Source organism: Grammomys surdaster, unplaced genomic scaffold (assembly GCF_004785775.1).
Source record: "Grammomys surdaster isolate TR1022 unplaced genomic scaffold, NIH_TR_1.0 100, whole genome shotgun sequence".
Taxonomy (NCBI): domain Eukaryota; kingdom Metazoa; phylum Chordata; class Mammalia; order Rodentia; family Muridae; genus Grammomys; species Grammomys surdaster.
In genome coordinates this window covers 5,500,831-5,522,266 of record NW_021604579.1, presented here as the reverse complement: position 1 = coordinate 5,522,266, position 21,436 = coordinate 5,500,831, and the positions used below count along the sequence as shown (strand labels likewise).

Sequence of the window (21,436 nt, the reverse complement as noted above, 5' to 3'; positions counted from 1 at the left end):
GGGTGGAGGATTGGGGCGCGGGAGGTCGCTGTTACTGTTCTACCCCAGGACTGAGAAGGACTGGGATTAGGATCTTTTAAGGACTGAATCGTTAAGAGTTGATTGAGTTACTGGCCTCCGCCTCAGAGGCCCTGAGCCCGGACACAGTTCCTCTACCCCCAGGGAATTTTCAGGTGATCCAACTCCTCTAAAGATTTTCTGGCCAGACCCAGAGAAGTTAAGCCACGTTACCTAGGGCACACAGCTCAGCAGTTTGTTGAGAGAAGTCATTCCAGAAGGCATTAGGTTTTGGGACAAACATTCTACTCTATGTAACTGTAGTCCCCTCAGATTCCTGAAGTCATGGACTGGCCGGGACAGGGGTGACTCCCTAATCCAGTATGGATGACTGGAAGCCTAGTCCCCTCATCAAGCCCTTTGGGGCTAGGAAGAAACGGAGCTGGTACCTTACCTGGAAGTATAAACTGACAAACCAGCGGGCCCTGCGGAGATTCTGTCAGGTAAATGAGGTCCCACGTGTCCCAAAAGCTGGCTTCCTAACTCTACCCTAACATAAACTATGAACTAAGTACCTTGGCTACCAAGAAGAGGCAGCAAATTCCTGGAGGGGAAACCTCTATGTGTTAATGGCCTTCTCAGGCAGTGGTTTAGACCCAGGATTCTGGAATCAGAACCCAAGTCTGACCTCCTAGGCATCCAACAGAAACCAGAAGTCTGGTCAGGCAGGCTTTGCCCCTGACACCCAAACTGTCAGGCAGTGTGGCCTGCATTCTTCTGTGTCTTCTGATTCTCCACTGTGGTTCTCGGGTCCTAAATCCATCTCAAGGAACTAGTTATGGAAGAGACCAAGGAGGTCAAGGACTCAAATGGGAAAATACAAGACCACGGGGTAGGAAGGGCCTGGTTGGTGGAGGGAGACCTGTCAGGGGACATTCTCTGGGAGATGGCCATAAATCCATGTCCTGATTGAGAACCAGAAAGAGGAGAGACAGGTCTTGGAGAGAGGTCTCCTCTCCAGCCAAGGTCATATTTTCAGAAGGCCTCTGTGATCTGGAGAGGGCTTGCTGCAGTCATCCCCATTTTTCTACTCAGACAGGGGCTGTGCTTTTCCTGCTGGTGACTGTCATTGTCAACATCAAGTTGATCCTAGACACTCGGAGAGCAATCAGCGAGGCCAATGAAGACCCAGAACCAGAGCAAGACTATGGTGGGGGCCGACTGAGGGTGGAGTAGGGAGAGACCAGGGATCTCATGGCAGGAATGGCTTGCAGATCCCACAGGGTATGACTCTGCTAGTGAGTCATTATCCACGCCTGTTTTAACAATTCCCCCTCCAGATGAGGCCCTAGGACGTTTGGAGTCCCCTCAGCGCAGAGGCAGCAGTCCCCGACGTGTGCTGGATGTAGAAGTATACTCCAGTAGAAGCAAAGTGTATGTGGCGGTGGATGGCACCACGGTGAGTGGACCAGCGTCTTCAGTCCGTTCAGAACACGGTGGGAACTGCAGCCCTCTGCCTACTGGCTTGGACTTGTAGGATTAAGTGAACAGTATATGAAATGTCTGTGTGGCAAAGGCTTGGCAGTGATCAGGGGCATTAGCGGGCAGCTAACTCCCTTATTTATGTATTATGTAACCACTTCCTAATCCCTTTGGCTTCAGCCTTGGGCCAGACATTGGGGTCCTAGAGGTAATGGACCTGCCCTTCCTGGAGAGGCTCACTGGTAGAGGATTAAGAGATCTGCACAGTTAAGCAAAGACAGTTCAGGGCTCTTAGTGCCAGGAAAGTGTTAAAAGGTGGATTGTAAAGGGATGAAATCTTTTCTGATGAGGGTACCATGGGGCCTTTCTGGGAGAGTCAGCCTTCAGTCTGAGTTAGAACTGGAAACAGTGATAACACACCAGGCTGGTATGGCTCATGCTTCTGAGACCAGATCACCGTGAGCGCCAGGGCAAATGGCTGGACTTTGTTTCTGCTGCTTCGTAGGTGCTAGAGGATGAGGCCCGGGAGCAGGGTCGAGGCATCCACGTCATCGTCCTCAACCAGGCCACGGTGAGCTTAAGGATGGGCGAGCCAGAGGGCTGAAGCTGGACCCTCCCTGCTGGTGACCCTATCTCATAAGAGGTTTGTTCCTGCCAGGGCCATGTGATGGCAAAGCGTGTGTTTGACACATACTCTCCTCATGAGGATGAGGCCATGGTGCTGTTCCTCAACATGGTGGCGCCTGGCCGTGTGTTGATCTGCACAGTTAAGGTCAGTTGTGTCTCCTTAGCTCTGTTCTCCGCGCCCCTAACTCTGACTTTGCCCAGGGAGTGGCAAGAACTTCTAGAGAAAGGTGGCTCAAGTTCCAGGCTGAGTTTTAGGTTTTCGTTTTGTTTTTCATCAGTTCAGCAGTTACTAAGCATCTGCTATATGCCTGGTACTGCATTGGATGCTGAAGATGCAATACGAGACAGATTTCCTACCTCCCTGGAGCTCATATTGCAGTGATAGCAATAAAACAGTCAGCTCAGCCAGTAGTGTCAGGAAATGACAGGTGAAGAAGAAAATAAAGAGGTGGGATGATGTGGCTGCATTTTAGGGAGAGAACACCTCTTTTGGGAAATAGGTGGTGAGCAGAAGACTGAAGGAAGGGAGAAGTAAGCTAGGCGGTTGTCTAGAAGAAGAATTATCCTAGGAAGAAACTTCTGGAACAATCAACACAAAAGGCCTGGAGGTGGGGAAGTACCTGGCAAGCTTGAGGGAAAGCAAGGACGCCAATGGAGCTGGACAAGAGAAGAGGGTTGGGAAAAGTGTGTGATGAGGTGGCGGGATGCAGGTGCCGGTCACGTCGGTAAAGGACTCAACTTTTAGTATCTAAGGAACTTGGAATGAATCTCAGACTCTTAAGCCTTTCATACTTTTTTTGTCTGTGAAAGAGAGTAACCAAAGAGTATTGTTGGAGTCAGTGAGTCCAACACTGACTTACATAAAAGATTTTATATGTAGTGCTTGAAATGTAGCCAGTACTGAGTGAGGCCAGGTCTCCTGGACCCTCACAAGTCATGGTGACTGTCTGTTTTGGTCCTTCAGGATGAGGGCTCCTTCCATCTCAAGGACACAGCAAAGGCTCTGCTGAGGAGCCTGGGAAGCCAGGCAGGCCCTGCCCTTGGCTGGAGGGACACCTGGGCCTTCGTGGGACGAAAAGGAGGTGTGGGGACCAAGGCTGTCCACCCTGTAGTATCGAGGGAGAAGAAGAATGAGGGGAGAGAGGGTGGTTCGAGAAGGGAGTAGGCTAGAGTCAGTAAAGTAAGCAAGAAGAAGCCCCATTCTCGGAGTCTGAGCCTTCACTGTCCCTCATTCCTGCCTTTGGCCAGGTCCTGTTCTTGGTGAGAAACATTCTAAATCTCCTGCCCTCTCCTCCTGGGGTGACCCGGTCCTGCTGAAGACAGATGTGCCACTGAGCTCAGCTGAAGGTGGGATTAGTGGGTGCAGGGTTCGGGCAATGTTTGAGCAGAGAATGGGCGTTTAGATCCTCAATGAAGCTATTTTTTCCTTGACTGCGTGCTTGGGGCTTCCCCAACGTAGTTGCTAACATTCCCGAATCCTGTTAACTTCCTCCCTTAGAGGCAGAGTGTCACTGGGCAGATACGGAGTTGAACCGCCGCCGCCGGCGCTTCTGCAGCAAAGTTGAGGGCTACGGGAGTGTGTGCAGCTGCAAGGACCCGACACCTATTGAGTTCAGCCCTGACCCCGTAAGTGGGGCCAGAGCAGTGAGGTTTGGACTCCTTTTCAGCTTAGCAAAAGGCCTTAGGAACAACCCACACTTAGACATTCTCTACCTTGATCTGGTGGGGGTTGAGGATATATGCACACTGAACTCTGAAGGCAGGCTGGGGCTGGGACAGGCTGTGTTCCAGGGCTGGGTGGGGTGGACTGTGTGTGGAAAGACAAGAACAAGGAGGACTTCACTGCACTGAGGCTTCTTCCCTAAATGGAGATCCTACTTGAAGGGGGGATAAGGGAAGCTAAAAGCTGTTTCTCACACAGCTTCCAGACAATAAGGTCCTCAATGTGCCTGTGGCTGTCATTGCAGGGAACCGGCCCAATTACCTGTACAGGTGAGCTTGGGAGTGGGCTGTATTCAGCACTGAACAGGGGGTGCTCAGGAAGTGGGTGGCGCTTTAGCTTGACTTCTTGTACAACTTAAAGGAGGCAGAAAGGCAGCAGATGCTAGGCCTGTTCCACATGGTAAACCCAGAACATATGGGCCTGTTTATAAACATGGAGTTGTGAGTTGGGAAGAGAAAGAGCCCTAATCTCCTTTCCTGGGCTCCTCAGGATGCTGCGCTCTCTGCTCTCAGCCCAAGGGGTGTCTCCACAGATGATAACAGTCTTCATTGATGGCTACTATGAGGTGAGTGGGGTTGGGGGCTCAGGCAGAGCAGGACACCACATTATGGGTGCTAAAAATCAGTGATCAGTGAGGGCTGTGAAATATGAGAGGCTTGACCTGTTGGGGCCTGCAGAGGTAGAGAAGGTAACACACACAGTGACTGGTGACCGTACCCCCAGGAGCCAATGGATGTGGTGGCGCTGTTTGGTCTGAGAGGCATCCAACACACTCCCATCAGCATCAAGAACGCCCGTGTGTCTCAGGTATTCCTTGGCAAGGGTAGAATGGGCAGACACCTGGTCCCACCCTCTGCCTCAGATCTTACGTGCCCAATTCCCCACCCAGCATTACAAGGCCAGCCTCACTGCCACTTTCAACTTGTTTCCGGTGAGTACCACCCATACAATCCTTGGGTCTCTGGAGAGAAATTATGTTATGAAAACTCTTCCCTCACCTGGCCTTGCACTTCTGATCTGAAGGATAGGGTGGGTAGTACCTGAACACTAGGTCTGAAGACACATCCATGGGGTGAGAGCAGCCTCCTTGGAACCATGATGTTCCCTCCCATCCCTGTAGGAGGCCAAGTTTGCTGTGGTTCTGGAAGAGGACCTGGACATTGCTGTGGATTTTTTCAGGTGATGGGGGTAGCCCACAGTTGAAGTGCTTATAAGCTACGTGGGACTTCTGTACTTGACTGGGTCTCAGGGAAGGATGTGGTGAGGTGCCTTGGAGAGCTTTGAATGAGCTGAGAAGTTGGGGGAGAGCTTACAGAGCTAGAGGGCAGGCGCTGGATTTGTATAGAAGATGGTAAGGGTGAACGGAGACAGTGGGACTACCAGCTCTGCACTTCCAACATCATGGTGTTTCTGGGATTTGCCTCTCTGAACTCTTGAACCCTGGCTTTCTCAGTTTCCTGAGCCAGTCTATCCACTTGCTGGAGGAAGATGACAGCCTGTACTGCATCTCTGCTTGGAATGACCAGGTAGGCTTGGTGTCCAGGGCTTAATCAGCATGGGAATCTGTCAAGGCATGGAGCTAATGCCTCCTATGTTGCCCCTGTCCTTAGGGATATGAACACACAGCTGAGGATCCAGCACTATTGTACCGTGTGGAGACCATGCCTGGGCTAGGATGGGTGCTCAGGAAATCTTTATACAAGGAGGAGCTTGAACCCAAGTGGCCCACACCAGAAAAGGTACCCAGCAGGATAGGATGAATGGACTGGAATCCCTATTAATTCCAAACTTACAAGTTTGTAATTTTACTTCATGTTCTGTGACCGTAGCTGTGGGATTGGGACATGTGGATGCGGATGCCGGAACAGCGCCGCGGCAGAGAGTGCATCATCCCGGATGTTTCCCGATCCTACCACTTTGGCATTGTCGGCCTCAACATGAACGGCTACTTTCATGTGAGCGGGGTATTAGGAAATAGGGTACTATATGGCTTAGTTGTCAAGGACATGGACTCCAGAGCTTAGCCTCGCACACCAGTTTAGGGCGGTTACTCTGTTTCTGCCAGTTTCTCTATCTGTGAGGTGAGGATTAAAAATGCTGCCTGCCAAGGGCCCAGCAGATCACAGCCTTGTGATTCCAGCACTTGAGAATCTGAGGCAGGAAGAGTATTAGTCTGAGACATTGTCTCAGAAAACAAAACCAGCAACAGCAAAGCTGGGTCTAATCCCAGTCCTTAGGAGGCCGAGCCAAGAGGGCTACTCTGAGTTTGAGGATACAGACTAACAAACAAAAAAGCAACAACAAAAACTCAGAAAGAATTACTTCTCTCATTAGAAGGTTTTATCTGAAATTAAAACAAACAAAAATTTAGAGGTGGTGGTAATAAAGATTAACACACCTTTATTCTCAGCACTCGGAAGGCAGAGGTAGCAGATCTCTGAGTTCAACACCAGCCTGGACTACCTGTCTTGAAAAACAAACTAACAAAAAATTAGATTTATTTTTATTTTATGTCTATGACTGTTTGTCATGTGTGTATGTAAGTGCACTATGTGTGTGCCTGGTACCTGAGGAATTCAGAAGAGAGCGTTAGCATCCTTGGAACTGGAGTTGTGAACCACCATGTAGGTGCTGGGTACTGGAACTCTGATCTTCTCCAAAAATATCAAGTGATCTTAACCACTGAGTCATCTTTCCACCCCCGAATATGTTTTTAAATGATTTATTTTATACATATGAGTGTTTTGCCTGCATGTGTGTACATGCATCATGTTTGTGTCTGATGGCTAAGAAGAGGACAGAGTCTCCTGGAACTGGAGTTACAGACAGTTGTTAACCACCATCTGGGTGCTGAGGACGGAACTTGGGATCTGTATAAGAGCATCAAGCCAAGCAGTGGTGGTGCATGCCTTTAATCCCAGCACTTGGGAGGCAGAGGCAGGTGGATTTCTGAGTTTGAAACCAGCCTGGTCTACAGAGTGAGTTCCAGGACAGCCCGGGCTATACAGAGAAACGCTGTCTCAAAAAGAGAGGGAAAGAAAGAGAAAGGAAAAAAAGTGTATTTGAAACAGTACAGCTGAAAAGGATATACTTAATTTAGAACCTCCTAGAAGCCAGAAAGACCTCAGAGGAAGCTAATAAAAGCCTTATTTGCCAAGGAAGGACAAGTGCTTTTTCAGGCCATTCATAGAACCTGAAGCAGCAGTTTCCTTTTTTTATTTATTTATTTATTTATTTTTCGAGACAGGGTTTCTCTGTGTAGCCCTGGCTGTCCTGGAACTCACTCTGTAGACCAAGCTGGCCTCGAACTCAGAAATCCGCCTGCCTCTGCCTCCCAAGTTCTGGGATTAAAGGCATATGTCACCACTGCCCGGCTAGCAGTTTCCTTCTAACCCATCTTTGTTATTGGCTAAATCCAATGGAAGACTCTCCCCTCCCTCTCTCCCCTCTTCTCTCATGTGTATGTCTACGCACACACACCTTGATTTTTAGGTAGGGTCACTTGTAGCTTCAGCCTGAGACTGGTCTTGAACTTCTGATCCTCTTGCCTCCATTTTTCTTTTTTTTCTTTCTTTCTTTTTTCTTTCTTTCTTTTTTTTTTGGTTTTTCAAGACAGGGTTTCTCTGTGTAGTCCTGGCTATCCTGGAACTCACTCTGTAGACCAGGCTGGCCTCGAACTCAGAAATCCGCCTGCCTCTGCCTCCCAAGTGCTGGGATTAAAGGCGTGCATCACCACTGCCCGGCGTATTTCTTTACTTCTTTACTTCTAAGTCTCTGTAGTAAATCTGGGGAAAACAAGTGGGAACAGGACTAGTTCGTGGGTCAGTAGCTTGAGCCAAGGGACCAGACCAAATTAAAGCTAGTAAGAGCTTGCCAAAGATGGCAAATCAGAGGGCCTTGGGTCTTGTAGATCTTTAGTAGGTCAGTGAGCAAGTGTGGGCCAGACTAAGAAAGTCTTGCCTTCTATTCTATCCTCATTCCTGTTTCAGGAGGCCTACTTCAAGAAGCACAAGTTCAACACAGTTCCAGGTGTCCAGCTCAGGAATGTAGACAGGTAGAGACTGGCAGCAGGTTAAGGGGGTGGATATCTAAGGCTTGATGGCCAGTCCTTGCTAGTTCTTTCCTGTCTGGAGCCTTGGGTATTTGCCTCAGCCCTGCTGTACCTTTTCCCCATGTGACCCTTTGCCCTGCCCATTCCTTTCCATGGACCTGAGGGCCTTTCCTTCTCTTGATTCATTTCTCCCTCCCCTTCAGTCTGAAGAAAGAAGCGTATGAAGTGGAAATTCACAGGCTGCTCAGGTATGGCCTGGGGCAGGAGTGAGGAATCAAATCTTGGCTTTCTTGGTGCCATAATTTATGGGCACTATAGGAAATGAAAACCAGAGTTCTCTAGTGCAGACATTATTAAGAACTTCAAGAAGGTAGCAGCAGAGCATTAAATCAAGCCCAGGGCCCTGTGTGTCCCACCTAGGAAGTGTGCCCTGTTTTGGCCTTAACTTTTCTACCCCCAATGCAGTGAGGCCGAGGTTTTGGACCACAGCAAGGACCCTTGTGAAGACTCCTTCCTGCCAGACACAGAGGGGCATACCTACGTGGCGTTTATCCGAATGGAGAAGGATGATGACTTCACCACCTGGACTCAGCTTGCCAAGGTGCCCCAGGCTGCCCTCAGTAGTACCCTCGTCAGCTAGCCCTGCCCCAGCTAGCAAGAGTCTTTGTTGTAGAATTTTCAACCTCAGAACCTTCTCATGCATTCAAGAACCTCACTTCCTGGACAGATGTAGTGCAGGCCTTTAATCCCAGCACTTGGGAGGCAAAGGCAGGTGAATCTCTTGAGTTCAAGGCCAGCCTTGGTCTACAGAATGAGTTCAGGATAACCAGTGATTACAGAGAAACCCTGTCTCAAAAAACAAAAAAGAGAACCTCTCTTTTAACCCCTTGCCCAAACCCGTACTCCAGATAATGGTTCCTCTTGAAGAGCGAGGCCGCTGCAAGGCCTTCAGAGGATCCTCTCCACCACTCCCTGACTGTGTCTTTCTCCTACTCTGTCCTTGCTAGTGCCTCCATATTTGGGACCTGGATGTTCGTGGCAACCACCGGGGCCTGTGGAGATTATTTCGGAAGAAGAACCACTTTTTGGTGGTGGGGGTCCCAGCCTCCCCTTACTCGTGAGTCACCCTGTTCTGCCCTAAGAAATGTCCTCCTGGGACTGAAGCATGTCTTCTCTCCTCTGTTCCATTCATCTGTTATGTTTCAGAGTGAAGAAGCCACCATCAGTCACCCCTATTTTCCTGGAGCCACCCCCAAAGGAAGAAGGAGCCCCAGGGGCTGCTGAACAAACATGAAGCGTCCTCCAGGACCCTGCAGGGCTGGGTACTGTGTACCCCCAGACAGGCTAGCCCATTGCCCTATCCTGTAGGATTTTGTAGATGCTGGTAGGGGTTAGGGCTGGTTTGTTTTTAACATGGGATTTAATTACTAACCTAAGGGGAAGGATCCCCTGCTCCAACACCCCTATTACTGAGTTTAAGGTCTATTTATTTACTTCCTTGTTGAAGAAGAGCAGGAGAGTTCCCAGGACCTCTTTGGAATCCCTGGGTAGCTGATCCACTCTTTTTACACCCTATCCTCCCAGGCCTGGCTCAGAACTTATTTATTGACTGTCCTGAGGGCCTTGGGAATAGGCCCAATCTGGGGCCTTTATTCCTCTCTGGACCAGGATGCTGCCCTGAGGGTGGGACTGGCTCATACTCAGGAAAACTGCTGTGCCCAACTGATGGACAGGCCCGTTTGGGGTCCAAATCCTGACAGACTCACTCAGAGAACTTTAGACATTGGACCAGGCCTCCTCTTAGCCTTCTCTTTGTCCAGATTTCCAAAGCTGGATAAAGATGGTCATTGATTAAAAAAGAAGAAAACCTCTGGGGATGTATTTTGTAGTAGTTTTGTGGGGAGTATGGAGTGGTGGTGAGGGTGAGAGAATCACTGGATGAATGGTGAGGTGTTTGAGGAGTTTTTTATTTGTTTGTTTGTTTGTTTGTTTTTAACTGTCTGCCATAGTTTATCTTCTGTGCAAAGCCATTTGGCCACCAGGGGATGCCCAAGTCTCAAGCTTCAAGTCTTGTTTTAGAAGGGTTCCTCCCTGGTACCAGCTGACTTCATATGTCTTTCCTACTTGGTCCTCAGCTCCAAGCAGCCATCTCACACCCCTTCCTCACTGTTTTACTATCCGGCTAGTTCTGTCCTTGTTTGTCTGGGCCCAGCACCTCTCCCCAGAAACAGAGTAGGTAGGAGAAACCAAAAAGGACGAGTGGGGTGGACGAGGGAAACGCTCCAGAGGTAACTATAGTGGAGACAGGAAGTGACTGGGCCAGAGACAGCGGCAGCCACGGGTGTGGGAGATGATTCTGAGAGACGATACTGGGCAGGCAGATACAGGAGCAAGGCCTTCTGTGGCCTGGATTGGTTGTGTGCAGAATTCCATATAGGGATGTTTTTCTGCATAAAAGGTCCATGGTTTTCATCAGATTCTCAAGAGGCTAGTAACTCAGAGAAGCCTAGGAAAGTCTGAGTTAATCACCAAAAAAAAAAAAAAAAAAAAACAAAAAAACCCAGACAGTATAGTCCTTTGGGAGTTAGATAGCCCCCGGCAGGGGAACATGACCTTTAAAGCTCTGAAGGATTAAGATCAGGACCTGAGTAGATCAGATTGTAAGAAAGGGTATAACTCTTGCCAAGCAGTTGGGAACTTACTGGAATTCCTGCCCTTTATCTTCGCTGTCCTGGTGCCCCTTACTAGTGCCCAGGGCTCCACAGTAGTATCAGTACCCTACGGCTTTGACATTGGTCAACACCCTGGCCCTTTCCGTGTTTGCTAGAGCTAGAGATAGTGTTTCAGGTGGCAAAGTAGGCACAGGAGAAACAATTAGACTATGATGAAGTGGCAGCCCTCCCTGGACAAACAAATCCCCCTCCACCTCCTGCTTCCACACAGGTACCTGAGGGAGGAACAGTTTGTGGTGAGATACAGTGGGCTGGCAAAGTGTGAAGGCCATCTAGTTCTACACCTAGAGGCCTGGTAGATTCTTGATCAGGCGTCACTGAAGCTGTATGGCTCTGGCCTAGTCTCTGGTGTTTGGATAGGAGGGCCCAGCAAGTGGGTGGGTGATAGCTGTGTCTGCTCTGGAAAAGCCCATAGAGACAGATGGGGGTGGGGGTGTCAAAGGGAGGGGAGGAGGAAAGATAGTCAAACCACTTTGCTTGGTGGCAGCCACTGTCCTGCACCAACAGCATTTTCCTTGTGCGGCCACTTGAAGTTCAGAGGCATTCAACTTTTGTTTTGTTTTTTTTTGTTTTGTTTTGCTTTTTTCTAAAACAGGGTTTCCCTGTGTGGACTTGGCTGTCTTGGAACTCACTATGTAGACCAGGCTGTCCTCAAATTCAGAGATGAACCTGCTTCTGCCTCCTAGGTGCTGCGGTTAAAGGCGTGTCCTTCAAAGTCCTACTTTTTTTTTTTTTTTTAAGACATTTGGGTTTTTTTTCCAGGGACATTCTGTTCAGGTTCTTCAGGCTAGACTGTCACTGTGTCAAGCAAGGTCCACCCAGTTACAGGAGCCAGTCTGGTGGAGCCTCTGGCAGTTAAGGACTAAGTAAAGACTGGGGATGTATAGTGGTGTGCTTGCCTGGCACACATGAAGCTGGTGTGATCCCCAATACCTCCTAAAACCGGGTGTGATGATGGATACATATCTGTAAACCCAGCGCTTAGGAGATGGAGGCAGGAATCATTCTCAGCTATATAGAAAGTTCAAAGTCAGTCTGGGCTACATGAGACCCCTCCATCTCAAAGCAAAAACAACAAAAAATGTTGTTTGTTGTACAATGGTGCACAACTTTAATCCCAGCATTCCAGAAGCAGAGTCCTCTGAGGCAGATCTCCGAGTTTGAGGCCTTCCTGGCCTATTAAACAGGATCTAGAATGACCAGGACCACACTGAAAGACCTTTTTCTCAGAAACAAAGGAAAAAGAATGCTTGGGTGAAGAAGCCAGTGGCAATGGTGGCCATTGTGCTATAATTATATTCTCAGGCCGTACACTAAGTATGCGACCATGATCAACCAGGCCACACCCTTCAGCTGCCCAGTTCCTGTTGAAGATGATGGGAACATACCCATACCAATGTGTCCAACTACCCTCAGGACCCTTAGAGCACAAGTCTAGAATTACTGAAGAACTTATGAATACTTCCATAAATGAGAGAGGCCCTTCTCCTGTTGTCCCCCAATAAAATGTATCCCCCCCCAAAGTATACAGATCTTTAGAGCAATGGATAGGCCAACACCAAAGAATAAATGATTTTGAGATTCCCCATAGGGCACATAGCTTAGACCTACTTATCTAAGTTCCTGGAGGGCTCCGACGAGTGACTCCACCCATACAGCCTGACAATAATTCTGTTCTCCCCTCCCTTGACTTGGCATGAGCTTGTTATTTTCATAGCTTTCCAGTCCAGTGCCCTTCACCAGGAGGGAGGACTTTCACAGCAAAGTCCTCTCATGGTACATAAACACAGACCAATGCAGATCCCACTTCTTCAGTGGACTCTTGGACACTCTTACTCTTGCTCCCAGGCCTGGAACCCAAATACCTACTTCCCTTCCCTTCCACCCTGCGGAGTCTCCAGCTTCACAGAAGCCAGTGCAACTTAGGCAATTAGGGCCCATCTCTCCAAGCATACACAGGCCAATTAGAAATATTTTCATTGGTTTATAGGTTCCAAAATGCCTTCTATACATTCCTTCTATGACTTTGTAGTATTAGAATATGCCCAGGCTATAAGCGCCTTCATCCACTAGTGGAGTGCTGGGATCATCAAGAGTCTCAGGAGATGGGTAGACATGACTGCCTCAGAGACTGGGACTAATTTCCCTCTCCCCACCAGTGGAAGAACAAGGCAGACACAGCCCAAGAGGTGGTTCCTGTTTAGCCTGAAGTCCAGAGCAGCAAAGGCAAATCCACTCCAGCCCAAGTGACATTTCATCTCCACCCATTGGTGCTGCTTGGCTGTGCCAAGTGCCTCTTCCTGGTTTCCATGTGACGGCAGCAAGTCAGGAGGAAGAAGCAGTCTTATTTCAGATTGCAGTATAGATACATGGACACAACCATGGCAGCTAGCTGATGGGGAGGAACGGGGAGACATGGAAGGACATGACTGAGATCCTCAAGGACTGATTTCTTGCCTGCCCTGAACAGCCTATACAAAGCACTGTTGGTAGAACACATGCTTGGCATCCATAGGCCCTTGGATTCAGTCCTTAGCTCCAGAAATGAAAACACTAGAATTCTTTTTCCTCTAAAGACGCCTCAGAGATGGGCTAATCTGTACAGGTCTGGTGGAAACTGATCAATACCCCAGTTCCAGTCTTTGTACTGACTTACCTCTAGGGCCGCAACTCCAACTGCCACACCACCCACAGTGACTGCATTGGCTCTGATTTTATGCAGAATCTGTTTGAAACAACCCTAGGGAGAGCGGAGAAAGTATTTATAGCTGGCAATGCCCTACCTCCAACCCATTTACTACTTACTATAAAGCCATTAAGGCAATCGCACTGGTGCTGGGTGGTGGTACACGCCTTTAATCCCAGCACTTGGGAAACAGGCAAGTAGATCTCTGTCAGTTCAAGCCCAGCCTGGTCTACATATCAAGTTCCAGGACAGCCAAGGCTACACAGAGAAAACCTGTCTCAAACAAAGAAGATCATTCCAAGCCAGCACATACCTGTACGTTCATACTTTTGGCCTTGTCCTCAGTGCATAGTTCCTCAATTGTAGCGTTGGCACAACAGTATCTGGGGTAGAGATGGTTCTCTTTGACGAAACGTGAGGCGTTAAAATCTGTGTAGTTGTTGAAGCCACAGCAGTGCAGCTGCAGACAAAGTGGGATTGGTGATTGATGGTACCTTGCTTTGTCCCTCTCCGTTCCCAAATCCTCCCAGCCCACCTTACCCCTTCCATTGTAGAGTTCCACACTTGGGTGAAATCAGACTGGTAACCATAGTCTTTTTCTATAGCAGGCACCACCAGCATTGTCAGGAATTGTTCAGCCTGGATGGGTCAGGCCAGTGTTAAGAGACTGGTAGGGAAGGTAGCCATTCACAAGCCACCACCAATTCTCAGGGCTTTGCTCCGATTTTCCTCCCTTGCCCCATCCCAGTGTCTCACCATTGTAGTGTACACCAAAGCAACCACAGCACCTGCAATCTCAGCAATGAAGATGAGGAGGAGGATGGAAAAGAACTGAGTGGAAAGAAAACACATTTTAGGGAGACACACTTTCCTTGCTTTATCCATGTGAATAAGAGGAAGGGGGTTCTTCCCACAGTGGGGCTCCCACAACCCAGGAGGGTTTTGGGGTCCCAGAGGCTGGTATCAGGGATGAAGGGGGAACCCTTGGTTGTGGGCCTGGGGAGCTGGGTCTAACACACCATCATGAGCGCACACTTGTTCTCAGAGTGAGCACCATAGCAGCCCAGGAAACCAAGAATGAAGAGCACAGCACCAGCAGCGATGAGGAAGTAGCCCACGTTGACAAACTGCATGGCACTCGATGATAGTGATCCAAAGGCCTTCAGGAAAGATGTCCCATCGACGGACACCCAGATTCCCACAGCCAACAGGGCTGCACCACAGAGCTGAGGACAGAGGTCAGGCTTTGAAACATCACTAGAAAATGGTTCCCTTTTACACCATCAAATCAGGAAACTTTACCTTTCTTTGACCTTGGAATCTAACAACCTACTGTGCATGAAGGGAAACATTAACTAGTACCAGAAAGATGAAGTTGGGACACGTAACGAATTCACCTGGGACGATAAACATGACATCAGGGGTTCTAGAAATATCCAGACTGGGAGGAGGCACAACACACTCCTTGTAGTGTTGTCAGGGTCCTGCCACATAGGTAGGGATGAAAATGAGTCCAGTCTCTCATTCTTGGGCTGTGAGTGTCTAGAATGACTGTTTGTCTTTTACATGGAAGCAGTCAATGGTAGTGTTGAGCAGGCTCAACAGTCACTATAGCAACAGCAGGGTGAGGCTTACACCTGCTTGCAACCTTGAAACAGGGCTGGGGTTGAGAGGTTCATTCACCTAGAGGCCCTATTTGATCCCCTTTCAGGGTGGAATCCGCTGTTAGACTCCTTTTTCACCCAGACCCACCACTGCCTGACGTAGAAACAGGTAGAACACAACTATAGCTTTTCGGAGAGAGATGGGCTCAACCTAAGGTCTCAGAGGTAATCTGGATGCTCTGAGGGGGTTCTGATGGAGGCCCTGGTACCACAGCTCCTAGCAAACCTTTGCTGACCCAAGGTCTCTGGGAGCTGAATCAGCCTGACACTGACTTGCGTCCAGCTTCCACTGAGCTAAAGAAACCAGTCTGGCATGGGCATAAAAAGATATATATTGTGGCTATATCCCAGGATGTTTGCTTAATGACAAAAGACCCAGGCTGCTAGCCTCCAGGGTCAAATTTCAAGGAGCCTGGCTTTCCTACCTTGTTCTGCCCAGTCTGGCAAGGCCTAGGCAACAGAGGACAGAAACCAAACTGGATTTACCTTTAACCCTATCAGGCCAGAGTCCTGGCTCTCCCAATTACTGAGATCCTAGCATTTTCTTCAGTTATCTGAATGAAACCTAGTTCTTTGCAGCCAAAGGAAGCCCAAGGTACAGACCACACTGGAGTCAGAGAGACTACCTACCCTTTGCTTAGTTTCTCTAAACTGGCACACAGGTCACTCTCTATTCTCTCCCCTCCTACTCATTGTTCTCTGGTGACATCAGCCCCTGACCACTGTTTTTAAACACCCCTTCTTTTCCTCCTTTCCTTCTTACTGTCTCTTACCTCCTTCATGGTGGCTATTTTTCTGTTCATCTCTAAGACTTCCAGTTCCCAAGAACTGACTTTCTTTGAGACCAGGGGTTCTATAATATTCACAGGGCTACAGCGAGGATGGAAAGCAGTCTTCCACTTACTGTTGCCAGAGTCCTGTCCCACCCCTATGACTTCACTGGCTGCTCACAGGCTCTAGACTTTCATGCACCTCCATTGGGTAAACATGAATGTGGCAGATGACCCCTTCTTTCCCCCTACATTGCTCAAACCATTTCTAAGATGTCTTTATCTGTTTTACCTTTCCTCTGCAACCTTCCTTTACTGTGTCCCTTTCTTCTTATCTCTGTCACTATCTCCTGGGTTTGGGCTTCATGGCTCACCTTCTCAAACAAGCCCTATGTAATCTGTTCCTGGTTTTCTAAACAATATCAAATTTCATTACCTCTGGGCCTTCCTACGTAGTTTATAGCTCCCCCACCCAATGCAAATGTCCAGCTACTTCCTCCAGGAAGCATTTCCCTACTCGGCTGGATTCAAACCCCTCCAGGGTCTCCCTTAGCTTTGACGGTAAGTCTAAAAGTACCACTTTGCAATTATCAGTGTATATAGCAATTATCAGACTATTTGACAATTATCACCTTATCTGATTGACTGGACCTGAGTTTCTCAAGGGCCCTGAATGGCCTGGCTCTACCCTAGCACATAGCATTGAGTCTTAGCCAATGAATATGTTTTCCTTTTTGTTTGTGGACTCATGCATGCTAAGCAAATGCTCTACCACTGAACAACAATCCCAGACCCTCTTAAATGCCAGCCCAGTCGATGGGTACTTATTGAGTCAACTCTAAGAGGCATGGACTCTCAGCTTTTCAATGCATGGTGGTCACTGAGTTGCCATTAGCACTATAAACTTAAGCAGATCCCTTTCTTCTCTGAACAGTGAATGCCTATTTTAAAAAAGAGAAGGTGGGGCAGTCATTCCTGCTAGCCTATCCTGCCCCAGAATGATCCTTCCTGGAAAGGAGGTGAGAAACTTAAGCTTCTCCATCCCTAACCTCCCCCATCTTCACCCAAACTTCTGTGTGGCAGCCAGGTTGTTAGTGGGATCAGCATTTGGGAAGACCCTCTGCTTCCTTCTCATACAGGAAACTTTACAGGGCAGAATCTGGGTACATAGTTTCCCATTCTCCAGCCTGGGCTCTGTTCAGACTGTGACTTGCTTTTGTAAGGAACCCCAAGAAACCACACAACCTCCATACTTACAAAGATGAGTAGATTGAAGAGGATCATCATGACCTTAATGAATTTGAAGCACTGCATGGTGGGGCCTGGGAAACAGACATGTACAAATTAGGGCCTTACCTCGCACTTGCCCTGGACTGGCTTTGCTTTTTGGAGTCCAATATCTTGTTATTTCTCACCAAATTTCCCCTGCATCTGGACTCTAATATCTCAGACCCCTTTCCAGTTCTTATGCTGACACATATGCCCACCTATGCTAGTTCTCAGATCTTACTATTCCCCAGATTCCCACACAAGTATTACAAGTCTGATCCCACACTGCAGACCACTCAACGCTCTTTCCTGACACCTGTCTTTCCTGGTCCTCTTTCTAAACCAATCTCAGATTCTTCAGTACCCACCGGATGTTTTTTTCTAGCACCCCAAACCTGTTTCCAGATTGGTATCCATTCATAGGTTAACCCCTGGCCTATGCCATCACCTGCTTAGAGCTCTTGGCAATAGGTTCTGAACGGGCTCTGCTGCACTCCCGAAGGAACAGAACAGCTCCAGGAAACTGCCACTCAGTGTGCTGGCCGAACACTGAAGGATCGGTTAGTCCTTGCACAACACTGCTCACCTACAGGTGGGGCAGGTGCTTTAAAAGCCTCCTGCCCGCCTGCCCGCCTGCCCGCCTGCTGGCCCCACCCAAGGGTGATTAACCTTCTTTGCCCCTGCTGCCCCCTACTGCCTGGAGATAAGTTCCCAACAGTAAAAGCAATAAGCAAATCTCCACTTGGAAATGTCACCATAGGCTCTGCCTCTCCAGAAAAGGGGTGTGTGGGGCAGCAGTGTCAGGAATTGGACAAGTAGCTTTCCAGAACTTCGGGGTGCCCTGCTCACAATAGCATGATATGATTCTTACCTTGAATCTGTGTGTTTACTGGCACCCACACCTGCTCAAGCCGCCATCCATATGTTTACACACAAAACTCACAGACATGTATATAACATAGAGTGGTACTTCTGAATGTTCAGGAACTCATCTCACACACTCTTGAGTGTGCACATACACACACATAAGTATATGTACACACTCGTAAGCCCACAGCCTCATGCACACACTTATACACATATGCACACACAAACAAATACACATTCATGTGCACACACTTATGAGAACACATGCACATGTTCATACACATGCACACACATACACATACACATGCATGCACATATGAGAACACATGCACATGTTCATACACATGCACACACATACACATGCATGCATGCATGCATGTGCGCGCTCACACACATACTTTCAAGGAAATGATCATGGTCCTCTGTTCTCATCTCAGAACAGGAAATGATTATTTTTCCTCTTCCCGTGACCTCGAGGTCTCCCCCTTCTTCTTCTTCTTCTTCTTCTTCTTCTTCTTCTTCTTCTTCTTCTTCTTTTCTTCTTCTTCTTCTTCTTCTCCTCCTCCTCCTCCTCCTTCTTCTCCTTCTTCTTCTTCCTCCTCTTCTTCCTCTTCCTCCTCCTCCTCTTCCTCCTCCTCTTCTTCTTCTCCCTCCTTCTCCCTCTCCTTCTTCTTCTCCCTCTCCCTCTCCCTCTCCTCCCTCTCTCTCCCTCTCTCCCTCTCCCTCTCCCTCTTTCCCTCTCCCTCTCCCTCTCCCTCTCCCTCTCCCTCTCCTCCCTCTTCTCCTTCCTCCCTCCCCTCCCCTCCCCCTCTTCTCCTTCTCCTTCTCCTCCTCCTTCTCCTTCTCCTCCTCCTTTTTCTTTATATCCTTCTTCCTGCGTATCTCTGATGTGTGAGTCTGGTTCTTACGGAGTTCAGAGCAGAACATCAGATCCCCTGGAGTCCTGGAACTGAAATTATAGAAGGCTGTGAGTGCTGGAAATCAAACCAGGGTCCTTTGCAACCTCAACCGCTATGTCATCTCTCAGGCCCCTTACTTCATGCTTTGCCTCTCACCTTTTCCTCTTCTTTTCTCCTCTCCATGTTCTGGAATCCAGTGTATGGCCCTGGTCATTCTGCCAGCAGGTGGCACTGGAGGCCTATGAAGGAGACACTATCATCCCAAGGTTCTGTAACCCTTCTTTCTGGGGCTCCCTCTTTGTTTCCCCACTCTATGCTTCCTGGTTGAGAGGTTCTTTACAAGCCATTGTTCCCCAGTCATTCCAACCAGAGGCTCAAATTCTGGTTCTGTCATTTCTTAGCTTTATGGGCCCTGGGATTTTTTATTTGTTTATTTGTTTTTGTTTTGTTTCAAGACAGGGTCTCACTATATACCTCTGGCTATCCTGGAACTATGTACACCAGGCTGGCTCAAATCTACAGAGATCTGCCTGCCTCTTACTCCCAAATGCTGGCTATTTTATTTATTTTTATTTATTTATTTATTTATTTATTTATTTTAAAGAACCCATGAATTAAAGGATCATTTTATTTATTTATTTATATTTATTTATTTATTTATTTATTATTTATTATATGTAAGTACACTGTAGCTGTCTTCAGGCACCCTAGAAGAGAGCATCAGATCTCATTACAGATGGTTGTGAGCTACCATGTGGTTGCCGGGATTTGAACTCATGACCTCCAGAAGAGCAGTCAGTACTCTTAACCACTGAGCCATCTCACCAGCCCCTTTATTTATTTTTAAATTTAAATTTTATTTAATATGTATGAACGTTTTGTGTGTATGTCTGTGTACCCTGTCCACAAGCTAGAAAAGAGGAGATCCCCTAGATCTGGAGTTACAGACAGGAATCTCCATGTTCCCATGTTGGGAATCAAACTGAGTCCTCTGGAAGAACAGCAAGTGCTCTTAATGGTTGAGCCATCTCTCCAGTCCCTCCTTTTTTTTTTTTTTTTTTTTGTGACAGGGTCTATATAGACCTGGCTGTCCTGGAATTCCTGTTGTGGACCAGGCTGGCCTTGAACTCAGAAACCTGCCTAAGAGTGCTGGAATCATAGTTATGAGCCACCAATCTGGCTTTACTTCTTTTGAGAAGAGGTCTCACTCTGTAGACCAGACTAGCCTCAAACTTGCACGACTGAAGCAGGATTGTGTCAGGTGCTAGGATTGCAGGTGTGAAACACCACACCCAACTAACTCGATTCTTGGTGGTCCTGCCTCAGCTTCCCTAATGCTAGACTTCCAGGCATGCACCATCCCACTCTGCTACTCAACCGAGATTTGTTTTTTAGTCTCCATTTCCTGGTCTGTGTAAGAGAATAGTTGACTCAGAGCAAGGAGCACTAAAAGGTCAGAACATCGAGCACTACTAGCATGATTATGGGATGGATTTAGGGGAGGGATGATTGGAGAGCATGTGTGTGCTGCTCGAGACTGGACCCAAGGCTTTGCACACCAGAGACAAATAAATGCTCTGTCACTTGAGCTATACGTTCCCTGACTTGAGGAAGTGGATTGATTTTTATGACTACTTTTGTTTTCTTGAGAAACAGTGTGACTATGTAACCCTGGCTTGTATAGGACTCACTACTTAACCTCAGCTGTCCTCAAACTTGCAATGATCTTCCTTCTACCTCCACCTCGCAAACTGGAGGGATTTCTGGCTTGTGCCTTACTACACCCAAGGAAGTGGGTTTTTATTTGTGTGTATGTGTGTGTGTGTAGTGTGTGTATTCACAGGTATGCAGGTGCCTACAGAGGTCAAAAGAAAGTATCACCTGGAGCTGGAGTCACAGGTGATTGGGATCCAGCCAATGAGGTTGCTGGGTGTCTTCTGCAGTTAAGCATTCTTAACTGCTGAGCCATCTCTCCAGCTAGGAAGTGGATTTTTCTAGTTTGCTATTTTTGAGTGGAAGGAGGCAGCTGTAGAGACAGAGAGAAAGTAGATAATAATATTACAAGTAAGAAGCCAGTGGGACAACGTGCCTGTATTAGCAGCTACTCTGGAGGCTGAGGCAAGAAGATCATTTGAGTCTATAAGTTTAAAACCCTTCCGGCCAAGAGGTAGTAAGATCCCATCTCAAAACTGAAACAAACGGGCTGAGCTTGGTGGTCAGTGTCCATTATCCCAGCACTCAGGAGGCAGAGGCGCATGCATCTTTGAGTTCCAGACCAGCTAGTTTGTTTGTCGTCTAAGTTGTTTTTGTCTGTTTATTTGGATAGTTTTTTTTTCCTGTTGTAGGTCTCAAGTTGTCCAGCATGGCCACTGACTCTATAAAGCTAAAGATGACTTCGAACTCCTGATGCTGTGGGTTTTAGGTGGGATTATAGGTGTATGGTGCACACCCATTTTAGGCTTTCTTTCTTTCTTTCTTTCTTTCTTTCTTTCTTTCTTTCTTTCTTTCTTTCTTTCTTTCCTTCTTTCTTTCTTTCTTTCTTTCTTTCTTTCTTTTTGGTTTTTCGAGACAGGGTTTCTCTTTATAGCCTGGGCTGTCCTGGAACTCACTCTGTAGACCAGGCTGGCCTTTAACTCAGAAATCCGCCTGCCTCTGCCTCCCAAGTGCTG

General features: G+C 48.0%; 2 protein-coding genes across 3 annotated transcripts; one reads left to right on the top strand and one right to left on the bottom strand.

Moving 5' to 3' along the window:
* Positions 1-133: 133 nt before the first annotated feature.
* On the top strand, positions 134-9,757 carry Pomgnt1 (protein O-linked mannose N-acetylglucosaminyltransferase 1 (beta 1,2-)). Of its 2 annotated transcripts, XM_028785797.1 has the most exons (22): positions 134-173; positions 322-500; positions 1,093-1,207; positions 1,338-1,456; positions 1,985-2,050; positions 2,138-2,251; positions 3,071-3,188; positions 3,355-3,453; positions 3,605-3,732; positions 4,028-4,098; positions 4,319-4,394; positions 4,553-4,636; positions 4,719-4,760; positions 4,950-5,008; positions 5,283-5,355; positions 5,440-5,568; positions 5,659-5,784; positions 7,819-7,883; positions 8,084-8,128; positions 8,346-8,481; positions 8,888-8,997; positions 9,087-9,752. In XM_028785797.1, the coding sequence occupies exons 2-22, from the start codon at positions 381-383 to the stop codon at positions 9,172-9,174; spliced, it is 1,983 nt and encodes a 660-aa protein (XP_028641630.1). In that variant the 5' UTR covers positions 134-173; positions 322-380; the 3' UTR covers positions 9,175-9,752. The 2 variants fall into 2 exon arrangements, with proteins under 2 accessions (XP_028641630.1, XP_028641638.1); XM_028785805.1 differs by lacking the exon at positions 134-173 and having other exon boundaries at positions 9,087-9,757.
* A 2,819-nt stretch (positions 9,758-12,576) lies between these two features.
* Positions 12,577-17,569, bottom strand: Tspan1 (tetraspanin 1). Its single transcript, XM_028788406.1, has 8 exons — positions 17,450-17,569; positions 16,990-17,054; positions 14,318-14,524; positions 14,055-14,129; positions 13,839-13,937; positions 13,612-13,758; positions 13,269-13,352; positions 12,577-13,004 (listed from the first exon to the last, which is right to left on the bottom strand). Exons 2-8 carry the CDS (start codon positions 17,044-17,046, stop codon positions 12,957-12,959), a joined length of 717 nt encoding a protein of 238 aa, XP_028644239.1. The 5' UTR covers positions 17,047-17,054; positions 17,450-17,569; the 3' UTR covers positions 12,577-12,956.
* Positions 17,570-21,436: the final 3,867 nt, after the last annotated feature.